This window comes from Myxocyprinus asiaticus, chromosome 31 (assembly GCF_019703515.2).
Source record: "Myxocyprinus asiaticus isolate MX2 ecotype Aquarium Trade chromosome 31, UBuf_Myxa_2, whole genome shotgun sequence".
Taxonomy (NCBI): domain Eukaryota; kingdom Metazoa; phylum Chordata; class Actinopteri; order Cypriniformes; family Catostomidae; genus Myxocyprinus; species Myxocyprinus asiaticus.
This window is the reverse complement of record NC_059374.1, coordinates 12,643,692-12,664,387: the sequence shown is the minus strand read 5'-3', so window position 1 is coordinate 12,664,387 and position 20,696 is coordinate 12,643,692. Positions and strand designations below refer to the sequence as shown.

The 20,696-nt window shown below is 38.1% G+C and overlaps 2 protein-coding genes across 20 annotated transcripts in view; one reads left to right on the top strand and one right to left on the bottom strand.

Moving 5' to 3' along the window:
• The window catches only part of cysltr2b (cysteinyl leukotriene receptor 2b), an 81,050-nt gene that overhangs the window by 28,999 nt on the left and 31,355 nt on the right, over nt 1-20,696 (top strand). The window contains exons 5-6 of one of the 8 annotated variants that reach the window (XM_051664908.1): nt 5,537-5,634; nt 10,846-13,088. The exons of 6 other annotated variants lie outside the window; for them this stretch is intronic. In XM_051664908.1, the coding sequence (XP_051520868.1) occupies nt 13,060-13,088 (29 nt within the window). In that variant the 5' untranslated portion in view covers nt 5,537-5,634; nt 10,846-13,059. Of the gene's footprint in view, nt 1-5,536; nt 5,635-10,845; nt 13,089-20,696 lie in introns of those variants that run through there. One more of the 8 variants, XM_051664907.1, reaches the window with a different exon arrangement.
• The window catches only part of rcbtb2 (regulator of chromosome condensation (RCC1) and BTB (POZ) domain containing protein 2), a 42,584-nt gene that overhangs the window by 2,732 nt on the left and 19,156 nt on the right, over nt 1-20,696 (bottom strand). For 5 of the 12 annotated variants that reach the window (XM_051664885.1, XM_051664887.1, XM_051664884.1 and 2 more), the window contains 7 exons: nt 20,370-20,528; nt 18,213-18,320; nt 10,184-10,326; nt 9,281-9,471; nt 4,567-4,693; nt 3,135-3,274; nt 1,922-2,052 (listed from right to left, as the gene is read on the bottom strand). In XM_051664885.1, the coding sequence (XP_051520845.1) occupies nt 1,922-2,052; nt 3,135-3,274; nt 4,567-4,693; nt 9,281-9,471; nt 10,184-10,326; nt 18,213-18,320; nt 20,370-20,528 (999 nt within the window). The other 7 variants (XM_051664889.1, XM_051664890.1, XR_007894092.1 and 4 more) reach the window with 7 other exon arrangements.

The following is a 20,696-nucleotide window of genomic DNA, read 5'->3' as shown; positions in this document are numbered from 1 at the left end:
GTTCCATCTAATTACAAATGAACTATTTGGGCCAAAATTTAAGTGCGCTATATATATATTTTTTCCGCTTATTAGAATACATTGTTAGCTTAGCAACATTTGCGGCCCCACTTTACAAAAGGTGTCTTTAACTACTATGTACTAACATTAAAATACATTCAGTGTACTTATATTGTAACTACTAAGGATGTCATAAAATATCGATATATCGACAATTGATCGTCAAGTTATTTTAGCGATATATTTTTGAGGTATCAATATATTAAAATTAGCTGAGATTTAAATTAGAAGCCAAATTTGCCTGCTTTCCAATTCACTCAGGTGGGCTTCTGTTTAACAGTCTGGCGTTATAGTGTTAGGAGACCACAAAGGGGTGATATAACATTTACTGAAGCCTGTCACTGGTATCATACACACACACACAGGACGAGCTGATGCGGCGCAGCAGATGGCAGTCCAAAGTTACAAAGGTTTTTGTACTTCTTCAAGAATAAACATAGTGACATTGATGAGTTTGCAGGTTAGTGTATGAACCTGGTGTAACTGCGCAAACTGAACGATTAGAAATGGTGATGTTTATTATCCAATTTCTCTGTATGTAGCCTTGAATTAGTCTTTCATTAATGCTATCAAACCACAAAACGACATACTTGTAACTGAAAATATATTGTGTAGGCTCTATGAAAGATACATAGACACAACATATTATTATGGCAGGGCGGAGGGCGGGGCCGGGTCGTGATTCCACACACCCGGCCCCTAATAAGGCTGATTAAGCCTGAGAAGGATAAGGCCGACCAGAGACGGCAGTGCGACAGAGAGTGAGTTACGGACAGCTGTCCAACACCTGTGTGTGTTTGTGTCTTTTGGTTTAAGTTTATTATTAAACTATTATTTATATTGTCTAGCCGGTTCTCGCCTCTTCCTTTCCATTGAATGTGTTACAATTATCTAGCGATGGCTACAGTAAATATCCTTTGTCCTTTGATAATGATTTGGGTCGATTTAATGGAAAACTATGCGAGTTGTGCTCCGTGGCACTGCAGAATTTTGATGCTGAGCGTTGCCAGTGTGTACGTACCTTTGTAGAAAATAATTTTTTCGAATTTAAGAACAAGCCATGTCATCCGCCAGATGCTTAAGTTACCCTTCCATTAACACTTTACCAAAGTTGTGTTGAGAAAAATGTTTGAAAAGACAAATACTACTGTGCAACGAGCTGTCCAATTTATATCTGAAAAAAATTTATATATCGATAATCATTGGGAAATCTTCCAATTATTGAGTCGTAAAAAAGACGTCAATCCCAAACCTAGTAACTACCTATTGTTCTGAAAAATTCTGGTTTAGGGTAAGGGTTGGGGCAGGGTTAGGTTAACAGTGTAACTATAGATAGGGCCGTAACCACCATAGACAATGAAGGGGACATTGTTTAGAGCAGCCCCTATTGAGCATAAGGGACAACAGCTAAATAACCATTGTCATAAGGACAAAAACTGTTTAAAATAAAGAAACATAATAATGCAAAATATGTTTTCATAATTTAAGAAATATTTATGGCCGTTAATTACGCTCATCAGTGTATGGCAGATTGCCGACCGAAGGGGTTTCCACATGACTCGCATCAGCGTTACCGAATACATTGAGCTCTGTGAAGTGAAGCATCAGCTTCAGTTTTACTCCCGGTGCCACGCTGCACTACAGTCAAGCGTTTTAACGCGACACTCAAAGTTGAAATGGTGCTTAATGTTGGCCTTGAGCAGTATGCTGACACTCCAACGTGAGTCATGTGGAAAGTAGAAAGTAGCATCATCCTAGAAAGTAGCTGCCTATGTAGACAGTAGACATCTCACTAGGATTGGAAACAGAGCTTATGTTTAACTGTGTGTTGTTTCAATGATGTTTGAATTTGTGCACTCACCCGTGCTTCATACTTCACAGCAGCTGAGAGCAGTGTTATTGCATTTTCCTCTGTGATGCCTCTTTTGATGGTCTCTTGACACAGTCTTTTCAGTCGATTCTCGCGGTAGTACGTGGCCAAATCCAACAGACCTTTACAACAGGGAATAAAAATAACAAATAAAAAGAAATGCCAAAATCAGTTATTTTAGCAAACAAATGCTACTCTAGAATCAATTTCTATCACTTATAATTTTTCACGTTTTTCAAGTCACGTGGGTTTTATAGAAACTAACGAAGTTGTCTGCATCTGCAAATCAATGTTTTTTTTTTATTTATTTTTTTATATTTTTGGCTCCAAAAACTCCCGGTTGCTCTCCAAAGCACGTCCATGAGGGGACTCGGTTCACGCAGCCTCTCGTGTGATGGAAGCGCGCTGGCATGTTCAAATGAAAGCAAAACCAATGAAGCTTGTGAACAGCATTCTCTTGTAAACAAATCGAGCCGCACTTCCGGTTATGGCATGTCAGTTCTCGCTTGAACATGCCAACGCACCTTACGTCATGCAAGAGGTGGAGGAAATCGAATCCTGTCGTGGATGCACATCGGCGAACAACAGGAAGTAAACAATTATAGTGAAAAGGACTTAAATATTGATCTTTTTCTCACCAACAATGATCATTTCACTTTAGAAGACATTAACCACTGGAGTTTACTTTAAATAATATTGTCTGTGCTTTTTGGAGCTTTAAAGTGTTGATCACCATACACTTGCATTGTATGGACCTACAGAGCTGAGATATTCTTCCAAAAATCTTAATTTGTGTTCTGCTGAAGTAAGTCATACACATCTGGGATGGCATGAGGGTGAGTAAATGAGATAATTTTTATTTGTGGGTGAACTATCCCTTTAAACTGTATTTGTTTTGCTGCATCTAGCCTTTTTTGACACAGGAACGTGTATCGGTTTGAAGTCATCATCAGTGCTCAGCACACATCCAAAATTTGAATGCAGTTTAAGCAATTTGACAGCCTTATTTCATAGAATAATCTTCGTTATATGATATCATATTGTTATGTTGCTTTGCAACTGTAACCAGCATGCTTTTTGTTTTTAAGTACACATCGAAATAACCATGAAAATCAAAAGTTTAATTTTTAGCTTGTAGTATAACAGCTCCAACAAAACAACAACAGAGTCTTTATCTAGCAGCCGTTATAAGCTGGAAGTTCACCTATAGCGTCCTCAGGTGGAAGGTTGATGGTATCAGTATACAGGTACTCCAGGAAAGCGCGGTACACCAGATAAGAAAACTGATGAATCTCTATGGTCTCTTCATCAGTCTCATTCAGCAATGCTCGGAAATGCTCGCACCTAACAACACAAACACGAGAAACCAGCCTGTGAAATATGGCTTGCCTTGGAATGCAATGCAGTGCAAATAAAATGTTTTTTTATGTATTATCTTTTCTTTTTTTATACATTTTTTCATAACAATTTACATGACTAAAGTCATTATTTTCAGTACTTTCTCACTTTTCTATTAAAGATTTTATGTTGTGATGAATAGATTTTTTTTTTTGAAATATCACAATATAAATTTTTACTTACTTTGCCCACATGTACCACAAACATTGTGTGACTAAAGTAAAACAGGTGGCATCTTTCGTACCATCTCAAAAGAGAGAGATTACTTGTACCAGACCCAGAAACGGTGTTTCCCATCAGACCGCTGAGCTTTCTATCTTGCATTTTTCTAATTTTATATTATCCATGTTATTTTGGCACGATCTGAGAATGTTTTAAAAAGCATCTTGAATGCTTCAAAGAAAACAAGGAAATATTATCTTTGTACAAAGGACTTAACGTGGTCAAAGACACAAATTTGTTAATAGTTATTTAGTGAAGAATCTTAAATATTCTTATTTATTTATAACGTTCTTTAGTGCAGAACCTTAAATATTTTGAATTTTATGTTATAAATGTTTTTGTTTTACATTTTTCAAAATTCTAAAACTTTTATTTCCAGGTTCAAATTAGATTTACAATTCCAGATTTTCAATATGAACTCCACTGTATATCCTGTGCATGCCTAAGTCTGCACTGTATCATTACATCTAATTTGCACCATGTGTATTCTGTTTACATCTGAAACCTCAGTGTCCTGTCTGTACTTGCACAAGTAACCTCAAACAAAGTCAGTTTGGTCCACTAAAAATCTGGAATGAAAAAAAAACATGAACTTTAAACTTAACAGAACCTTGTCTTTGAATTTGGAGACTGATAATCTACAGTAAACATGCTTCACAATATGAACATGACTATACAGATCCGAAAGAATTGTATAAAACATACTTATGCAATGTGTCTAAATGCAGCCAGTTAAGTGTCTGTACATGTTCATGTGAACAAAGCTGAGTTTCCGGGTTCAGTGCATCTGATGATGGGAATGACACTGGAGGGTAAAATGCAAAGCTTCTGTCAACTATCCACAAACTATTTTAAGGTGCTGTTTATGCACCTGAGTGAAAAACAATATTACAAAGCTTTCTTAGGTTAATAGGAAAGCCCGATGCCAACACAAACTCAGATAATGACAATAATGACCCAGATTATATCATTTTAGAAGTTTTACAATTTTGAAATGTTTGGCTTGGTTAAGTTACCGGATTTTAAGAAGGGCTTTATGTACGTGGATACACTTCCCATCAACCAGGAACTTGAGGTCAGAGATTTCTGGGCTGTCAAACTCTCGCTTTAGTGACTGGGCAACAGTCAGATAGTCATCTCCATCTAAAGTGCACATATAAGTAAGAAAACATTTCAAAAGAGAAAGGAGAATCAGATTCAGAATCAGAACAGATCTGCGCTACTGTTTAGACATAATAAACCTCAACAATCCAGTTCTGAAAGTAAAATTCCCATAATAAAATGTATTTTTAATCATATCATGTAAACCTTAAAGGTAATAGTTCACCCAAAAATGAAAATTGTCTCATCATTTACTCACCCTCATGCCATCCCAGATGTGTGTGACTTTCTTTCTTCTGCTGAACACAAACAAAGATTTTTAGAAGAATATCTAAATATTACTTTTATGCTGCCTTTATATGCTTTTTGGATCTTTATAATTCTGGCCAACATTTACTTGCATTGTATGGACCTACAGAGCAGAAATATTTTTCTAAAAATCATTGTTTGTGTTCAGCAGAAGAAAAAGTTATACACATCTGGGATGGCATGAGGGTGAGTAAATGATGATAGAATTTTCATTTTTGGGTGAACTATCCCTTTAAGCTGTAGTATATGCTTTTGTACAAGCTACAAGTCTGATTTTAACTTAATTTTTAAATTGCGTCTGTTTGCCAAATTCCCAGCAAAGTACTACACCACCCACAATCCTGAAGATAGATCCGCCAATCAGAGAAGTAGCTCTAACTCTGGGGAAAAACAAAACAAAACACAGTAATCTCTACAGTGGTACATTTTTGCAGGCTAGCTAGATAATGTGAGTGAATGATGACTTAAAAATCTATCTTACAGCTTCAGAAGACAGGGAATATAGCATTTGAGTCCAACAGACCAAATTAATGATGCTTTCATGGTGCTTTTTTTTTTCTTTTTTCTTTTTTGTAGCTTTGAAGTATAAATCCCCATCTACTTTCCTTGTATGGGTAACAGAAGCTCAGATATTCTGCCTAAGATCTCCTTTAGTATTTCATGGAAGAATAAAGGTCAGTTGAAACAACAGAATTTTCATTTATGGGTGAACAAATATTGCACCTTTGTCTTTGTATGATTTTTTAAATACTTTTTTGCTTTGAATCATATGTTGTAATGTTGTGATTCATCTTGGAGTTGGCAGGTTTGCTAGAGAAATGGCAGAGAAATCATTATTAAATAATGGAGGAAATTAATGGGGAAAATACACTGCCTGGCCCAAAAAAAAAAGTCACCTTCTCTACTATTTCATTGGACTGCCTTTAGCTTTGATTACGGTGTGCATTCATCATGGCATTGTTTTGACAACCTTATGCAATGTCACAACATTTATTTCCATCCAGAGTTGCATACTTTTTTGGCAGAGATCTTGTACTGACGACAGGAGAGTCGAACCACTCCATAAAGTCTTCTCCAGCAAATCCCAATGATTTTCAATGGGATTAAGGTCAGGACTTCGAGGTGGCCAAATCATGTGTGAAAATTATTCCTCATGCTCCCTGAACCACTCTTTCACAATTTGAGCCCGATGAATCTTGGCATTGTCGTCCAAGAAAAAAATCCATTGATGGGATAACCTGGTCATTCAGGAAGTCAGCTGACTTCATTTTATTGCCGCATAATGTTTCTGAGCCTAGACCTGACCAATTGAAGCAACCCCAGCTCATAACACTGCCTCCAGAGGCTTGTACAATAGGCACTATGCATGAAGGGTGCATCGCTTCATGCACTTCCCTTCTTCTCCTGATGCCCCCATCGCTTTGGAATAGGGTAAATCTGGACTCATCAGACCACATGACCTTTTTCCATTGCGCCACAGTCCAATCTTTATGCTCCCTAGCAAATTTAAGTATTTTTTTTCCGATAAGCCTGACTATCAAGTGGATTTCTTGTGACCACACAGCTGTTTAGTCCCAATCCTGTAAGTTCTCGTCGCATTGTGCGTGTGGAAATGCTCTTACTTACACAAACATAGCTGTGAGTTCTACCGTCGATTTGTTTATGATGTGACTTTACCAAGCGTTTTAGTGATCTCCGATCACGATCATTCAAGATTTTTTTCCAATCACATTTCTTCTGCATAGTTGATGGTTCACCACTATCCTTCCAGGTTGTATGCGTTGGACAGCTGGACAGTTCTTAACCCAATTCCAGTGATTTTAGCAATCTCCTTTTCTTTGCTTGATGCAGGCCAATAATTTGCACCTTCTGAAACACAGTAACATCTTTTCCATGACCATGGCATACATCTTCCGGCATGGTTGTTTAAGAAATGAGAAGCTACACACTGTATCAGTTGTTGGGCCTCATGTATTCAGATAGAAGACAAAGGCAGGCCTAACAAGTTATAAAACATAACTCAAGCCCCCACCTTCTAAGTCGTAAATTTTACTGATAAAAATCGCGCCAAAATCAAACAAAGGGAGTCCAAAACAGACTATAAATCCAGGAAGCCTTGCTCACTAAAGGATTGAGCTCTCAACTCCTATTGGATGAGGCACACAACAGAACATCCCTCAAACATGACATCATCAGGAGTTCAAATAATTCTGAAATGCTTCCAGAATTCGCTTCCAGCGACTTTGTTCACCGAATAAAGACGTAGCTGTTGCTGCTCTCCGGTGCAACCTCGTGGCATAAGGAAGTAATATCCGACTTGAAACTGTAGCCATACAATCTCCATCTCGCTGGACGAGTTGAGATTACTCTGTGTTCAACCAAACACTCTAACGGATCCGAAGGAGAACTCAGAGCAATTCGCATCTTCATTCGTTTGCCTACAGAAGTGAAGAGATTAAAGATTTCTCTTCCATCTTCATTCAAGTCGACATTTCTGAGTTCTTCGCCAGCCCGCCGAGAATCAACAGCCGTACCACCCGCTGACAATCAACAGCCGTACCGCCCGCCGACAGAGCGAGGAAACGGCCTCCCGTCATCACACGAGCCTCAAGGAACCGGGTCAAAGTTATAGGACGGAGGAAAACACATTCCACCTGTGTCCTCATGCGATTCAAGTAAGAGGTCTGGGCAGAGATGGAATATTATAGCGTGTTATTCTTGTGTTTCAAGGTTTTTGCTTGTACAGTTTACGGACCGCCATGTCCGCTCATTATTAATACTCAGGGTATTAAGTATCACAAATTTGTTTTGCTGTATTGTGGTCCAACCAAATTGGATTGTTGTGCATTTTCACCATCGTGGGTGAGACAGAAACTGAGTTCATCCATTAGAGTCAAATAATGCAGGACTTTTATGAGCCCCGCTTGTAAAACCGCGCCTCTGAGTAATGAGCACAGCTGCTTTCTCTTCAGCTATCGCGAAATCAGCTTTCGGGATGTCACTTAATAATCTCTCTCTCTCTCTCTCTCACTAACCACACTGACACACACACACACACACACACACACACACACACAACACACACACACACACACACACACACACACACACACACCCCTTATGTGTTATAGGATTATTTTTATTTCCATATCTAATCATATCACTGTTTAGTTTGTAGTTGTAAGTTGTAAGTTTATTGACTGCATTGTATTAATTATTAATTGATATTACTGCATAAATAAACTTTTGTTTATATTACAAAGAGAAGTGTTTTGGTTTGTTTTGCATACACCTGTGTCATGCTGACGGGATGTCAATGCTCGGATTCAAACCTTCATTGATTGTTTTTTTTCCCGAAAATCGATATTCTTCGGATGTCGATTTTCCTAAGAAAACAATCTAATATTGAGACTGTTTTAATATTCGGTTATTAGTCCCTGATTTCAGGGTGGTGCTCCGTCAATGTTAATCCTTATTAATATTCTATTGATTTTTGATAATTGATAATTATCTTGGATGATTGAATTTGAATGATCAATAAGCTAGTATTAATTGTAATTAATGTTTCATCAATGTTAACAATTAACGATTATCTTTGATAATTGTTGATTTAAAGGATTTAAAAAAGTTAACATTGATTCTCATCAATGTTCTATTGATTTTAATAATTAATAACTATCTTTGATAATTATTAATTATTGCTAATAACCAAACTTGCTCCTAAACGTAGCACACTACATTTACTGGAGTCCCATATGAGGTTTTAATGAGTTAGATCCAATTAATTAATTTAAATATTAATTAATAACTACAGAAATAATTATTAATTATTTCTGATAGTAACACTGATCTAAACAACCAGTAAAGCCCTACATAATAATTGGTGCCCCGTGTGAGGAGTTTAATTAATTAAATTCTATTTAATTACTATTTAGTTATTTAATTGTTATTTGATTATTCCATAATTAATAACAATTCATTATTGATTATTTCTGATAGTAAAACTGATTTAAACAACCAGTAGCACCTACACATTTAGGGTTAAAAGAATTGCTGCCAGCTGAAACATATTAATCACTACAATAATAATCCAATCATAGGCTCTTAAGTATATGCTTATTTCAATCTAAACTATGACTTTTGTTTTTGGACAGGCAGTGTACTTTGGCAAAATCACTGAAAAAGTGGGCAGTCAACAGTACTGCACTGTAAACACATCAACAACAGAAACAAATCTTCACAGTCTGTGGTCCAATGAGAAACCTCCAATGGTTTTACGATGGCTATAATGCAGTAGTGATTCTGAAGTAATGGTCTCACCCACAGACAGCAGATGCCAGGTGACCGCAGGTGTGGCAAAACAGGCAAAGACGTCGTCTGTGCTGGTGAAGTGTGTGAGGTGAGGGTACGCCACAGCCTGACCCCGACACTGACCCCACATCAGCACCTGGCCGCTCTGTGTTTTCGCCGCTGATGTGTGGCTGGTGTGACATGCAGCGACTTCTACCAATCTGCAGTAGAGAAACACGCAGTAGTTGTGTAACTAAGAAAGCTTTTTGGTACACCACATCAACAAAAAAGACCAAATATTTGAATAATTGATCACATGCAACAATCTTTTCTTATCTTCTTTTATCCTAAGAAGATAAAAGATATTTCTATTTGGTAAACACTGAAACAGATAGCAAATGATCCCTTTCATCAAAAGACTACTTTCAATCACATCATTCACTCTTTATTTAGACGATGCTTTTATCCAAAGCAATAAAGTAGCTTAAACTGCAACAGATTAGATATTTAGTGTTTTAACATGAGTTCAAAGAATGTCAAACAGACTTCTTTAAATCCAAGAGTCCTACTAATCCCAAATGTGAAGAGCATACATTAACCTGTTTCCCACAATCCTGTGTACCAACACTGAGGGGCCCATATTAGGAGTGATGACAGCAAAAATAACCTGCCTTGGGCCCTACTAGCTACATAAACCGTACATGACATAGTGTACTTTACTTGACCTACTTTCTCACCAAATTGATTTGTCTTTGTTAAATGATTCATGAAAATCAGAGCAGGAACTAAGCAAGATTCCAGTATGTCTGTACCGTCACCCAGATATATTCAAAAGCATTGGAGATGACAGGCAAATTATTTCCACCGGATCAATGGTCTCTGATCTCCTCACGCAGTCAGGTGGAAGGCAGCAATGTCAATTGAAGCTCTCACCTCTCTTTGTCCATGTTGATTAGGGTGGGCACAGCTTGGTTGCTCTTGTTGCCCGTGCCCAGCTGCCCATAAGAGTTCGCACCCCAAGAGTACACAAAGCCCTCATCTGTTAGAGCCAATGTGTGTGCGTAGCCACATGCCACCTGCAGAGACAAGACAGTTTATCTAATCAGGTTAATTCGGGTGTAATACTGTTAACTTGTGGTACCTTCAGGCATTTGAAAAGTACTCCCAATGATGAACCAGAATTTTTTTTTTTTCTCTGAGGTCTTGGCTGATTTCTTTTGATTTTCCCATGATGTCAAGCAAAGATGCACTGAGTTTGAAATACATTAAAATACATCCACAGGTACACCTCTAATTGGTGTTATCCAATTAGCCTATCAGAATCTAATTGGTTAATTGACTAAAGTCTTGACATAATTTTCTGGAATTTTACAAGCTGTTTAAAGGCACAGTTAACTTAGTGTATGTAAACTTCTGACCCATTGGAATTGTGATATAGTCAATTAAAAGTGAAACAATCTGTCTGTAAACAATTGTTGGAAAAATGACTTGTGTCATGCACTACAGTTTGCTAATATGAAATCTGTAGAGTGGTTAAAAAATGAGTTTTAATGACTTCAGCCTAAGTGTATGTAAACACCTTACTTCAACTGTAGGTGGTACATGTCAAAGTAACATCCACATGAATGTCAGGACCCAAGGTTTCCCAGCAGATCATTGCCCAGAGCATCACACTGCCTCCGCCAGCCTGCCTTCTTCCCATAGTGCATCCTGCTGCCATCTCTTCCCCAGGTAAACGACGCACACGTACTCGGCCGTCCACATTATCTAAAAGAAAACCTGATTCATCAGACCAGGCCACCTTCTTCCATTGCTCCATGGTCCAGTTCTGATGCTCATGTGCCCATTGTAGGCCCTTTCGGCGGTGGACAGGGGTCACTCTGACCGGTCTACGGCTACGCAGCAAGCTGCGATGAATTGACACCTTTCTATCATGGCCAGCATTAAGTTTTTCAGCAATTTGTGCTACAGTGGCTCTTCTGTGGGATCGGACCACTCAGCTAGCCTTTGCTCCTCACGCGCATCAATGAGCCATGACCCTGTCGCTGATTCACCGGTTGTCCTTCCTTGGAACACTTTTGGTAAAAACTAACCAATGCATACTGGGAACAGCCCACAAGACCTGCCGTTTTGGAGATGCTCTGACCGAGTCGTCTAGCCATCACAATTTGGCCCTTGTCAAAGTCGCTCAGATCCTTACGCCTGCCCATTTTTCCTGCTTCCAACACATGAAACTCAAGAACTGACAGTTCACTTGCATATATCCCACCCCTTGACAGGTGCCATTGTAAAGAGATAATAAATGTTATTCACTTCACCTGTTAGTGGTTTATATTGTGGCTGATCAGTAAAAAAAAATAGTATTCAGATAATTAAAAGGCATTATTGCGGCAGATGAGTTAAGCATTGATAAGACAATACAAAAAGTGGCTCTAGAATCCAATGTATTGTTTATTTGCATATAACTGAACATATGTCAATCATTGGCCTACAGTTCACAGCAACCCTTTTTGCAATTTAATTTTTCAGTCAGTCCAGCATTTATTATGAGGGCTTGTACACCTGCGTCAGTCGGATGCTTTTGGAGCATCTCCTGTTGTGCTGTCTGCTGAAGGGTTGGTTTCCCCTTGGTATAATCAGCTCAGGAACCTTCCTTATTATGGTCCAGGGACATGATTAATAGTGTACATTTTTTTATGCGTTATTTTTCATATAATTAATCGCACTGAATTAATACGTTAAATCGAAAGCCCTAAAAAAAATATATATATATATACACACTCACCGGCCACTTTATTAGATACACCTGTACATCTACTTATTCATGCGATTATCTAATCAGCCAATCGTTTGGCAGCAGTGTAATGTATAAAATCATGCAGATATGGGTCAGGAGCTTCAGTTAATGTTCACATCAACCATCAGAATGGGGAAAAAAATTTGATCTCAGTGATTTAGACCATGGCATGATTGTTGGTGCCAGACGGGCTGGTTTGAGTATTTCTTAACTGCTGATCTCCTGGAATTTTCATGCACAACAGTCTCTACAGTGTAAAGAGAATGGTGCGAAAAACAAAAAACAACCAGTGTGCAGCAGTCAGAGCAGGTGAACGAAGTGGAGCGGTGTGACAATCCGCTCAATAACCCGCTCCATGCGTGTGCGCTCCACACAACCGCTCACAGCCCAAGCGGACGCTGCACTCAAGTACCGCTCACGCTCACTATAAAAAATAGTTTGCTCAAATCCTGCTCTGACATTACATTTCTCTGTAGTAAACCTGGTTCCAAACATGTACACAGGGGGTAGCTACAGTGGCCCAAGTAAATTCCCCTTTGCCCACATGGGCTGATGTGACCCTCTGGGTGAAATATAGGCTGACATTTATTAAATTATCAAATGATTAGTAATGTACACATCTTAAATTATGTGATTGTATTGTTGTGTTTTTGTATATAACATCTCGTTGTTTATTTTGGACTGGTTTACAACTGCTGTTAGATAATCGGGTCTACCAGACCTTCGTTATCATTTGTAATCAGTCAAATATTTCTCTGTTAGCACATATGTCATTGAACATCTTCAAATAATGCCTTAATTTCAGTTCTAAATTACCTTTATTTACTTTAAACAGGTCATCAAACATGCCTCTACAAGTGATAAAACATATGTGCGTTGGCACGGAAACTTGCATACACACAAATTTGTGCTTTCCAGTTTAAACTGGACCCGAGTGATACAACCGACCCAGAAAACCACAATCTTTTCAACTTCAAAGTTTGTTCGAGTCATTTATGGCAATAATGAAAACATGGACTGGTACCAGGAAAAATATTGCAGGTAAAAGTGAAATTCATAATTGTTTTTCAGTTCACAATTGTCTCCACAAAATGATTATACTGTAGATTTGATACATTAATAGGTTTCTGATTTAATGCTATCAGACTTTGTGTCTGTAAATTAAAATGAGCAATTTCTCATCCTAATTTTGTGTTCAGTTTTAAAGGGCGTATTTAGTTATCCAGAAAACAGCAGTGAATGTTTTTCTCTTTTTCAGTGTTGTTGCTTTATTAATATTCTCTACAATTTTATATGTACGAATCATATGCAATCTAAAGGACTGTGGTTATTATATAATAATTATTATATTAGTAGATACCATGTGCCCCCTTTGCTTTTCCTTTATATTTTTAAAGCATTATAAAGTGAATCTGCTTCAAACATGCGTCAAACGATCATGTCTTGTGCATACGCTCTTTATATGTACAGCAAGGTTTAACCATGGATTTAACAAATAAAACATATTTGCCCTGCATAAAGTGAGATTTTGTCCAATATATATCTAAGATGAAATCATGTTTAATGATCCTAAAACAAATAAAAATTATTTAATTCACAAATTACACTGCCTTCGTTTAAGAAAAGTTTTTTTTTTTTCTAATGTACTATCATTTACAGCTTTTTTCTCTGTGCATGATAGCAGCAAGTGACTTCGAAGATGTTATCTGCAACCACTAATGTAGTCATTTTTTTTTACGTTTCCCTTATCGATAAGGTGTGGATTTGGCTTTGGGAAACTGACCAGCAGTTATGTGCCACTTTATCCCGAAGCAGAAATCGAAAGCAACAGGCGGTCGATTAAGTGAGATAATTCTGCTATGAAATTCTCTATGCGAGAGAGGAAACCTTTACTAATCAAATGCTCAATTGTACAATGGAGGCATGAAAGCAGAATGCTCTGCCTGCAAATTAGGACACACTGATCTGCAAGATCATACGTTTATTAGTTTTGATGCAGGGATTTTTTTGTGTGTGTTCGCTGGGATTCAAGGAAAAATGCTTTGCCAACGTACAGTATTATTAATCTTACATATTCAATTGAGGGTGCTCTAACGTTCACAACCCTGCAGAACCGGGCCTGCATCTAGCTGGCAGCTGCACTGACATGATGGCAAAACAACAAGATACATTACTTATCTATTAATTTATTATCGAATAATAGTGTAGTCTACTAGCTCACCTTTTGCTGCACTACCATGTTCGCGTAGCACATCCTTGTGCTCTCTGACAATGTGACACGTACGATTCCAAAAGGAATATTTGCTAATTCTCACGGTCTCTCCACACTCCCTTTCGATTTCCTCATTCTTAACTTTGATTTATACTTTGCACTTATTTAGGCTATAAGGTTTGCAACTTCACTAAAACAATGTTAGAGCTCCATAACCTCAGGCCTATTGCTTACTTCGCAGATTCCCAAACCAGCATATCACGAAGCGCATTCTGGGTTGAGCGAGCGGCACTGAGCGACCTGAGCGTGCGGAGCGGAATCTTCAAAAAGGCGCTCTCAGGTGGAATTATCACCGCTCCACTCAATGCTCTGCTCTCGCTCTGCTCAAATGCTCTGGCGGCAGTTCTGTGGGCAAAAACTGCTTGTTAATGACAGAGGTCAGAGGAGAATGGCCAGACATGGTCCGTGCTGACATGAAGGTGACAGTAACCCAAATAAACACGCATTACAACAGTGCTATGCAGAAAAGCATTTCTGAATGTACAACATGTCGAACATTGAGGCGGATGGGCTTCAGTAGTACCACTACTGTCAGCTTAGAACAGGAAACTAAGGCTGCAGTGGGCACTGGCTCACCAAAACTGGACAGTAGACGATAGGAAAAACATCACCTGGTCTGACAAATCTGGATTTCTGCTGAGGTACACAAATGATAGGCCCAGGCAAACAGAAGTGGAACCCAACATGGTCTTCTGCTGTTGTAGCTGCTGCTGTCCGCCTCAATGTTCGACATGTTGTGCATTCTGAGATGCTATTCTGCTCACTACAATTGTACAGAGCGGTTATCTGAGTTACCATAGCCTTTCTATCAGCTCGAATCAGTCTGGCCATTCACTGTTGACCTCTCTCATCAACAAGGCATTTTCCTCCACAGAACTGCCACTCACTGGTTGTTTTTCACACCATTCTCTATACACTCTAGAGACTGCTGTGCATGAAAATCCCAGGAGATCAGCAGTTACAGAAATACTCAAATCAGCCCGTCTGGCACCAACAATCATGCCACGGTCAAAATCACTGAGATCACATTTTTCCCCCATTCTGACAGTTGATGTGAACATTAACTGAAGCTCCTGACCCATATCTGCATGATTTTATACATTACACTGCTGCCAAACGATTGGCTGATTAGATAATCGCATTAATAAGTAGATGTACAGGTGTACCAAATAAAGTGGCCGGTGAGTGTACATATAAACAGAATTTGTAAAAATAATAAAAATTATTTGGCTTCAACATTCTTTGTGTGTGTGTGTGTGTGTGTGTATATATATATATATATATATATATATATATATATATATACACACACACACACACACACACACACACACACACACACACATATTGCCTGTCAAAAGTTTTGAAACACATTCTTTATTGATACATGTTTCTCATGATCTTAAGAATAATAGTTGAGTCTTCAAGACGTATGGACTAACAAATGGAACTATGAGAATTATGTTGTGACTAAACAAAAATCCAAAATAAATGCAACACTGTATTATATTTATTGCATCTATCAAAGTAGTCAACCTTTGCCTAGAATTTGCAGAAATGTACACTTGACAGTGTTCTCAACCAACTTCTTGAGGTATGCACCCTAGGATGATTATTAAACAGTATTGAAGGAGTTCCCATCAATGTTGGGCACTCATTGGCTGCTGTTTAATATCATCTCAGGTTGATACCTCAAGAAGTCAGTCGAGAAATTGTCAAGAGTACATTTTCTTTAATTTTTAAATAAAGGTTGACTAGTTTTGATAGATGAAATAAATATAATACAGTTGTGCACATATTATGGATTTTTGTCTAGTCAAAACATAATTCTCATAGTTCCATTTAAGCATACGCCTTCAGATCAAAAGACTTTATTAAGATTCTTAATGTGAGAAACATTTACAGTCAAGAATGTGTTTCAAAACTTTTGACCAAGTAGTGTGTGTGTGTGTGTGTGTGTGTGTGTGTGTGTGTATATATATATATATATATATATATATATACACACACACACACACACACACACACACACAGGCGGTTTGGAATAATGTACAGATTTTGCTGTTTCGGAAGGAAATTGGTACTTTAATTCACCAAAGTGGCATTCAACCGATCAAAAAGTATAGTAACGACATTACTGATGTAAAAAACAGCACCATCACTATTTGAAAAAAGTCATTTTTGATCAAATCTAGACAGGCCCCATTTCCAGCCATCACTCCAACACCTTATCCTTAAGTAGTCATGCTAAATTGCTAATTTGGTACTAGAAAATTATTTTATTACTTGCCATCAAACACAGCTGAAAGCTATTTGGTTCGTTAAATGAAGCTTAACGTTGTCTTTGTGATTGTTTTTGAGTTGCCACAGTATGCAATAGACTGGCATGTCTTAAGGTCAATATTAGGACAAAAATGGCAAAAAAGAAACAGCTTTCTCTAGAAACTCGTCTGTCAATCATTGTTTTAAGAAATGAAGGCTATACAATGCTTGAAATTTCCAAAAAACAGAAGATTTCATACAAAGGTGTACACTACAGTCTTCAAAGACAAAGGACAACTGGCTCTAACAAGGACAGAAAGAGATGTGGAAGGCCAGATGTACAACTAAACAAGAGGATAAATACATCAGAGTCTCTAGTTTGAGAAATAGACGCCTCACATGTCCTCAGCTGACAGCTTCATTGAATTCTACCCACTCAACACCAGTTTCATGTACAACAGTAAAGAGAAGACTCAGGGGTGCAGGCCTTATGGGAAGAATTGCAAAGAAAAAGACACTTTTGAAACATTTACATTTACATTTATGCATTTGGCAGACGCTTTTATCCAAAGCGACTTACAGTGCCCTTATTACAGGGACAATCCCTCTGGAGCAATCTGGAGTTAAGTGCCTTGCTCAAGGACACAATGGTGGTGACTGTGGGGATTGAACCAACAACCTTCTGCTTACATGTTCAGTGCTTTAGTCCACTATGCCACCACCACACAGAAAAACAAAAAGAAAAGGTTAGAGTGGGCAAAGAAACACAGACATTGGACAACAGATAATTGGAAAAGAGTGTTACGGATCTTAACCCCATTGAGCTTTTGTAGGATCAGCTAGACTGTAAGGTGAGTGAGAAGTGCCCGACAAGACAGCCACATCTATGGTAAGTGCTACAGGATGTGTGGGGTGAAATGTCACCTGAGTACCTGGACAAACTGACAGCTGGAATACCAAGGATCTGCAAAGCTGTCATTGCTGCACGTGGAGGATTTTTTGATGAGAACTCTTTAAAGTAGTTTAAGAAGTTCTGAACATTTATTTTTCAAATTGTAATTGTAATTTTTCACGTTATTAATGTCCTGACTATACATTATGATCAGTTGAATGCAACTTTGGTGAATATAATTACCAATTTCTTTCATAAGAGCAAAATCTGTATATTATTCCAAACTTTTGGCCGCCAGTGTATATATATTAAAACACCTTTTTTAAAGAGACATCACTTGTCAATTTTCATAGAGAATATACATTCGCATTTGCTGGGCCAGCTGGAAAATATTGTGTTTTTAGTGTAGTCTGATCAAAAGATACACAATTTATGAAACGATTGTTGTCAGATTTTATTGCTGATCTCAAATACCTTATTTGCTCATAATTTCGGTCCTTCACTATTCATAGTTAAGAGCTGTATTTGTATCCATAGAAAATTGCATCCTACAGACTGCACGGAGGCATTACGAACATGAGGGACTTTGGTATAACACACATCCTTTGATAAATCATTATGAAAATTCACAGCAGCTTATCTCTTTAATTTCACTTTATTTGTAAATCCTTTAACTAAATTTCTTTATGAGGTGATTGTTTTGCAATCTATGGAGGATTACTACGGCTTTGTTTCTCACCTGTACGATGTTGATTCCCTGTAAGGTGGCGATACGGCAGGGGGTTTGCTGGTTGCCATTGTTGCCCAAACCGAGCTGCCCATTGCAATTATAACCCCAGCCATATGTCTGTGAACACAAGAGCATTCTTTAAGGTGCAGTTCTGAATACAACATCTGCTATTACTATAATTATACAATGAAAACATGAGGAAGTTAAACAGTCAACAGTGGCTGTGAAAAAGCAGCACTCATACGACTGACACCACACTGTAGAAATGTGTATTCAAAATTACAATTACTTTATTGTATGTCATAAAGAAAACAGAAACTACATACAGTGGCAAGAAAAAGTATGTAAAACATTTGGAATTAGCTGGTTTTCTGCATTAATTGGTCATAAAATGTGATTTAATCTTCATCAAAGTCACAAGTATAGACAAACACAATGTGGTTAAGCGAACAACACACAAACAACTATAATCTTTCATGTATTGATTGAACACATCCCATAAAAAATTAATATTGTTGTGGAAAAAGTAAGTGATACCTTGGATTTAATAACTGGTCGATCTTCCTTTGGCAGCAATCACCTCATCCAAGCGTTTCAAATTGCTGCGGATTAGACCTGCACAACATTCAGAAGGAATTTTGGACCATTCTTCCTTACAGAATGGATTCATCTCAGGCATATTCTTAGGATGTCTGGTGTTAATGGCTCTCTTAAGGTCATTCTACAGCATCTCTAGTTTAAGGTCTGGGCTCTGACTGGGCCACTCCAAAAAGTGGTTTCTTTTTTTGAAGCCATTCTGTGGTGGATTAACTTTGATGTTTAGGGTCATTGTCCTGCTTCATCACTCAACCGCTACTGAGCTTCAGCTGGTGCACAGCCACCCTGACATTATCCTGTAGGATATCTTTATAAACTTGGGAACAAATTTTTCCCTCGATGATGGCAAGCAGTCCAGGCCCCAAAGCAGCCCAAAATCATGATGCTCCCCCCACCGTACTTCTCCGATGGGATTATGTTTTCATGTTGGTATGCAGTGTCCTTTTTACACCATACGTAGTGCTGTGGGTTCTTCACAAACAATTCAACCTTAGTTTCATCAGTCCACAAAACATTTTCTCAGTAGCACTGTGGAGTGTCAGGGTGGTCTTTGGCAAACTTCAGGCGTCCAGCAATGTTTTTGTTGGAAAGCAGCAGCTTCCTTTGTGGCGTCCTGCCATGGACACCATGCCTGTTTAATGTTTTCCATATAGCAGACAGAACAGAGATGTTAGGGAGAGAAGCCACAGTACTAAATTGTCTTCTAGACAATTTGTATAACTGTGGACAGATGAATATCTAAGCTCTTTGAGCTAACTTGCATCCAGCTTTATGAAAAGCAAAAATTCTTGATCGTAGGTCTTCTGAGATATCTTTTTTGCGAGGCATGGTCCACGTCAGAAGATGCTTCTTGTGAAAAGCAATTAAAAATTTGGAGTGCTTTTTATAAGTCAAAGTATCTCTAACCCACACCCCCAATCTCATTTTATTAACTGGATTCCAGGTCTGCCAACTCCTGACTCTAATTAGCTTTTGTTGACGACATTAGTCTAGGAGTTCACATCCTTTTTCCAACCAATACTATGAATGTTTGAATGATGTATTCAGTGTTCAAGAACAATACAATAATTTGTGTGTTATTAGTTAAAACAGATTGTGTTCATTATTGTAACTTAGATGAAGATTAGACCAGATTTTAAGACAAATGTATACATAAATGCAGGTAATTCCAAAAGGTTCACATACTTTTTCTTGCCACACCCATTAAAGTAAACAAAAATATAGAGACTGAAATATTTGAATGTCTAAATCTAACCTAGCTGTAACTGTGTTTTCACTGTTCACATGGCAGTTTGTTATGACTCTTGTGGTTAAGACATAAAAAAAAAAAAAAAATAAAAAAAACTCAGTTGACAGTTGAGACAATTACAATCAACAACTGCCACATATCAAAACACTTAGTAACGGTATTAAATGTCACGGCTCGACTGCTTGTCAAGCCCTAAATGGCAGCAACTTTCAGCATCACTCAGTTTAATATGTTATTAAACTTTTTTATGTTATTAATTCTGCTTTAGATTCAATACACAAACCAAACCAAATGTGTAATTCTGAAGTGAGAGCGATCACCTCTCCGTTGTCCAGGACAGCCATGGAGCAGAGCTGTCCGCAGGCGATGTTCACCACTACCTTGTTCTGAAGGCAGCTGCTCACCCTGCGTGGGGTGGGCTGGTTGGCGGTGGAGCCTGAACCAACCTGTCCGGAGTTGTTGTAGCCCCAGGCATACACCTGGGCACAAAAGGAGAGAGCAAACAAAATAGAAATAAGACATAGATGACTCAAATAAGTCATAAGATGCATGAATCTGAACCCCTGAACATTAACAACGTTAAACTGTAGCTAAAAAAATACTAGCATGGAAAAACATGAATCTAAGAAACCCACATTCAGGTTTTA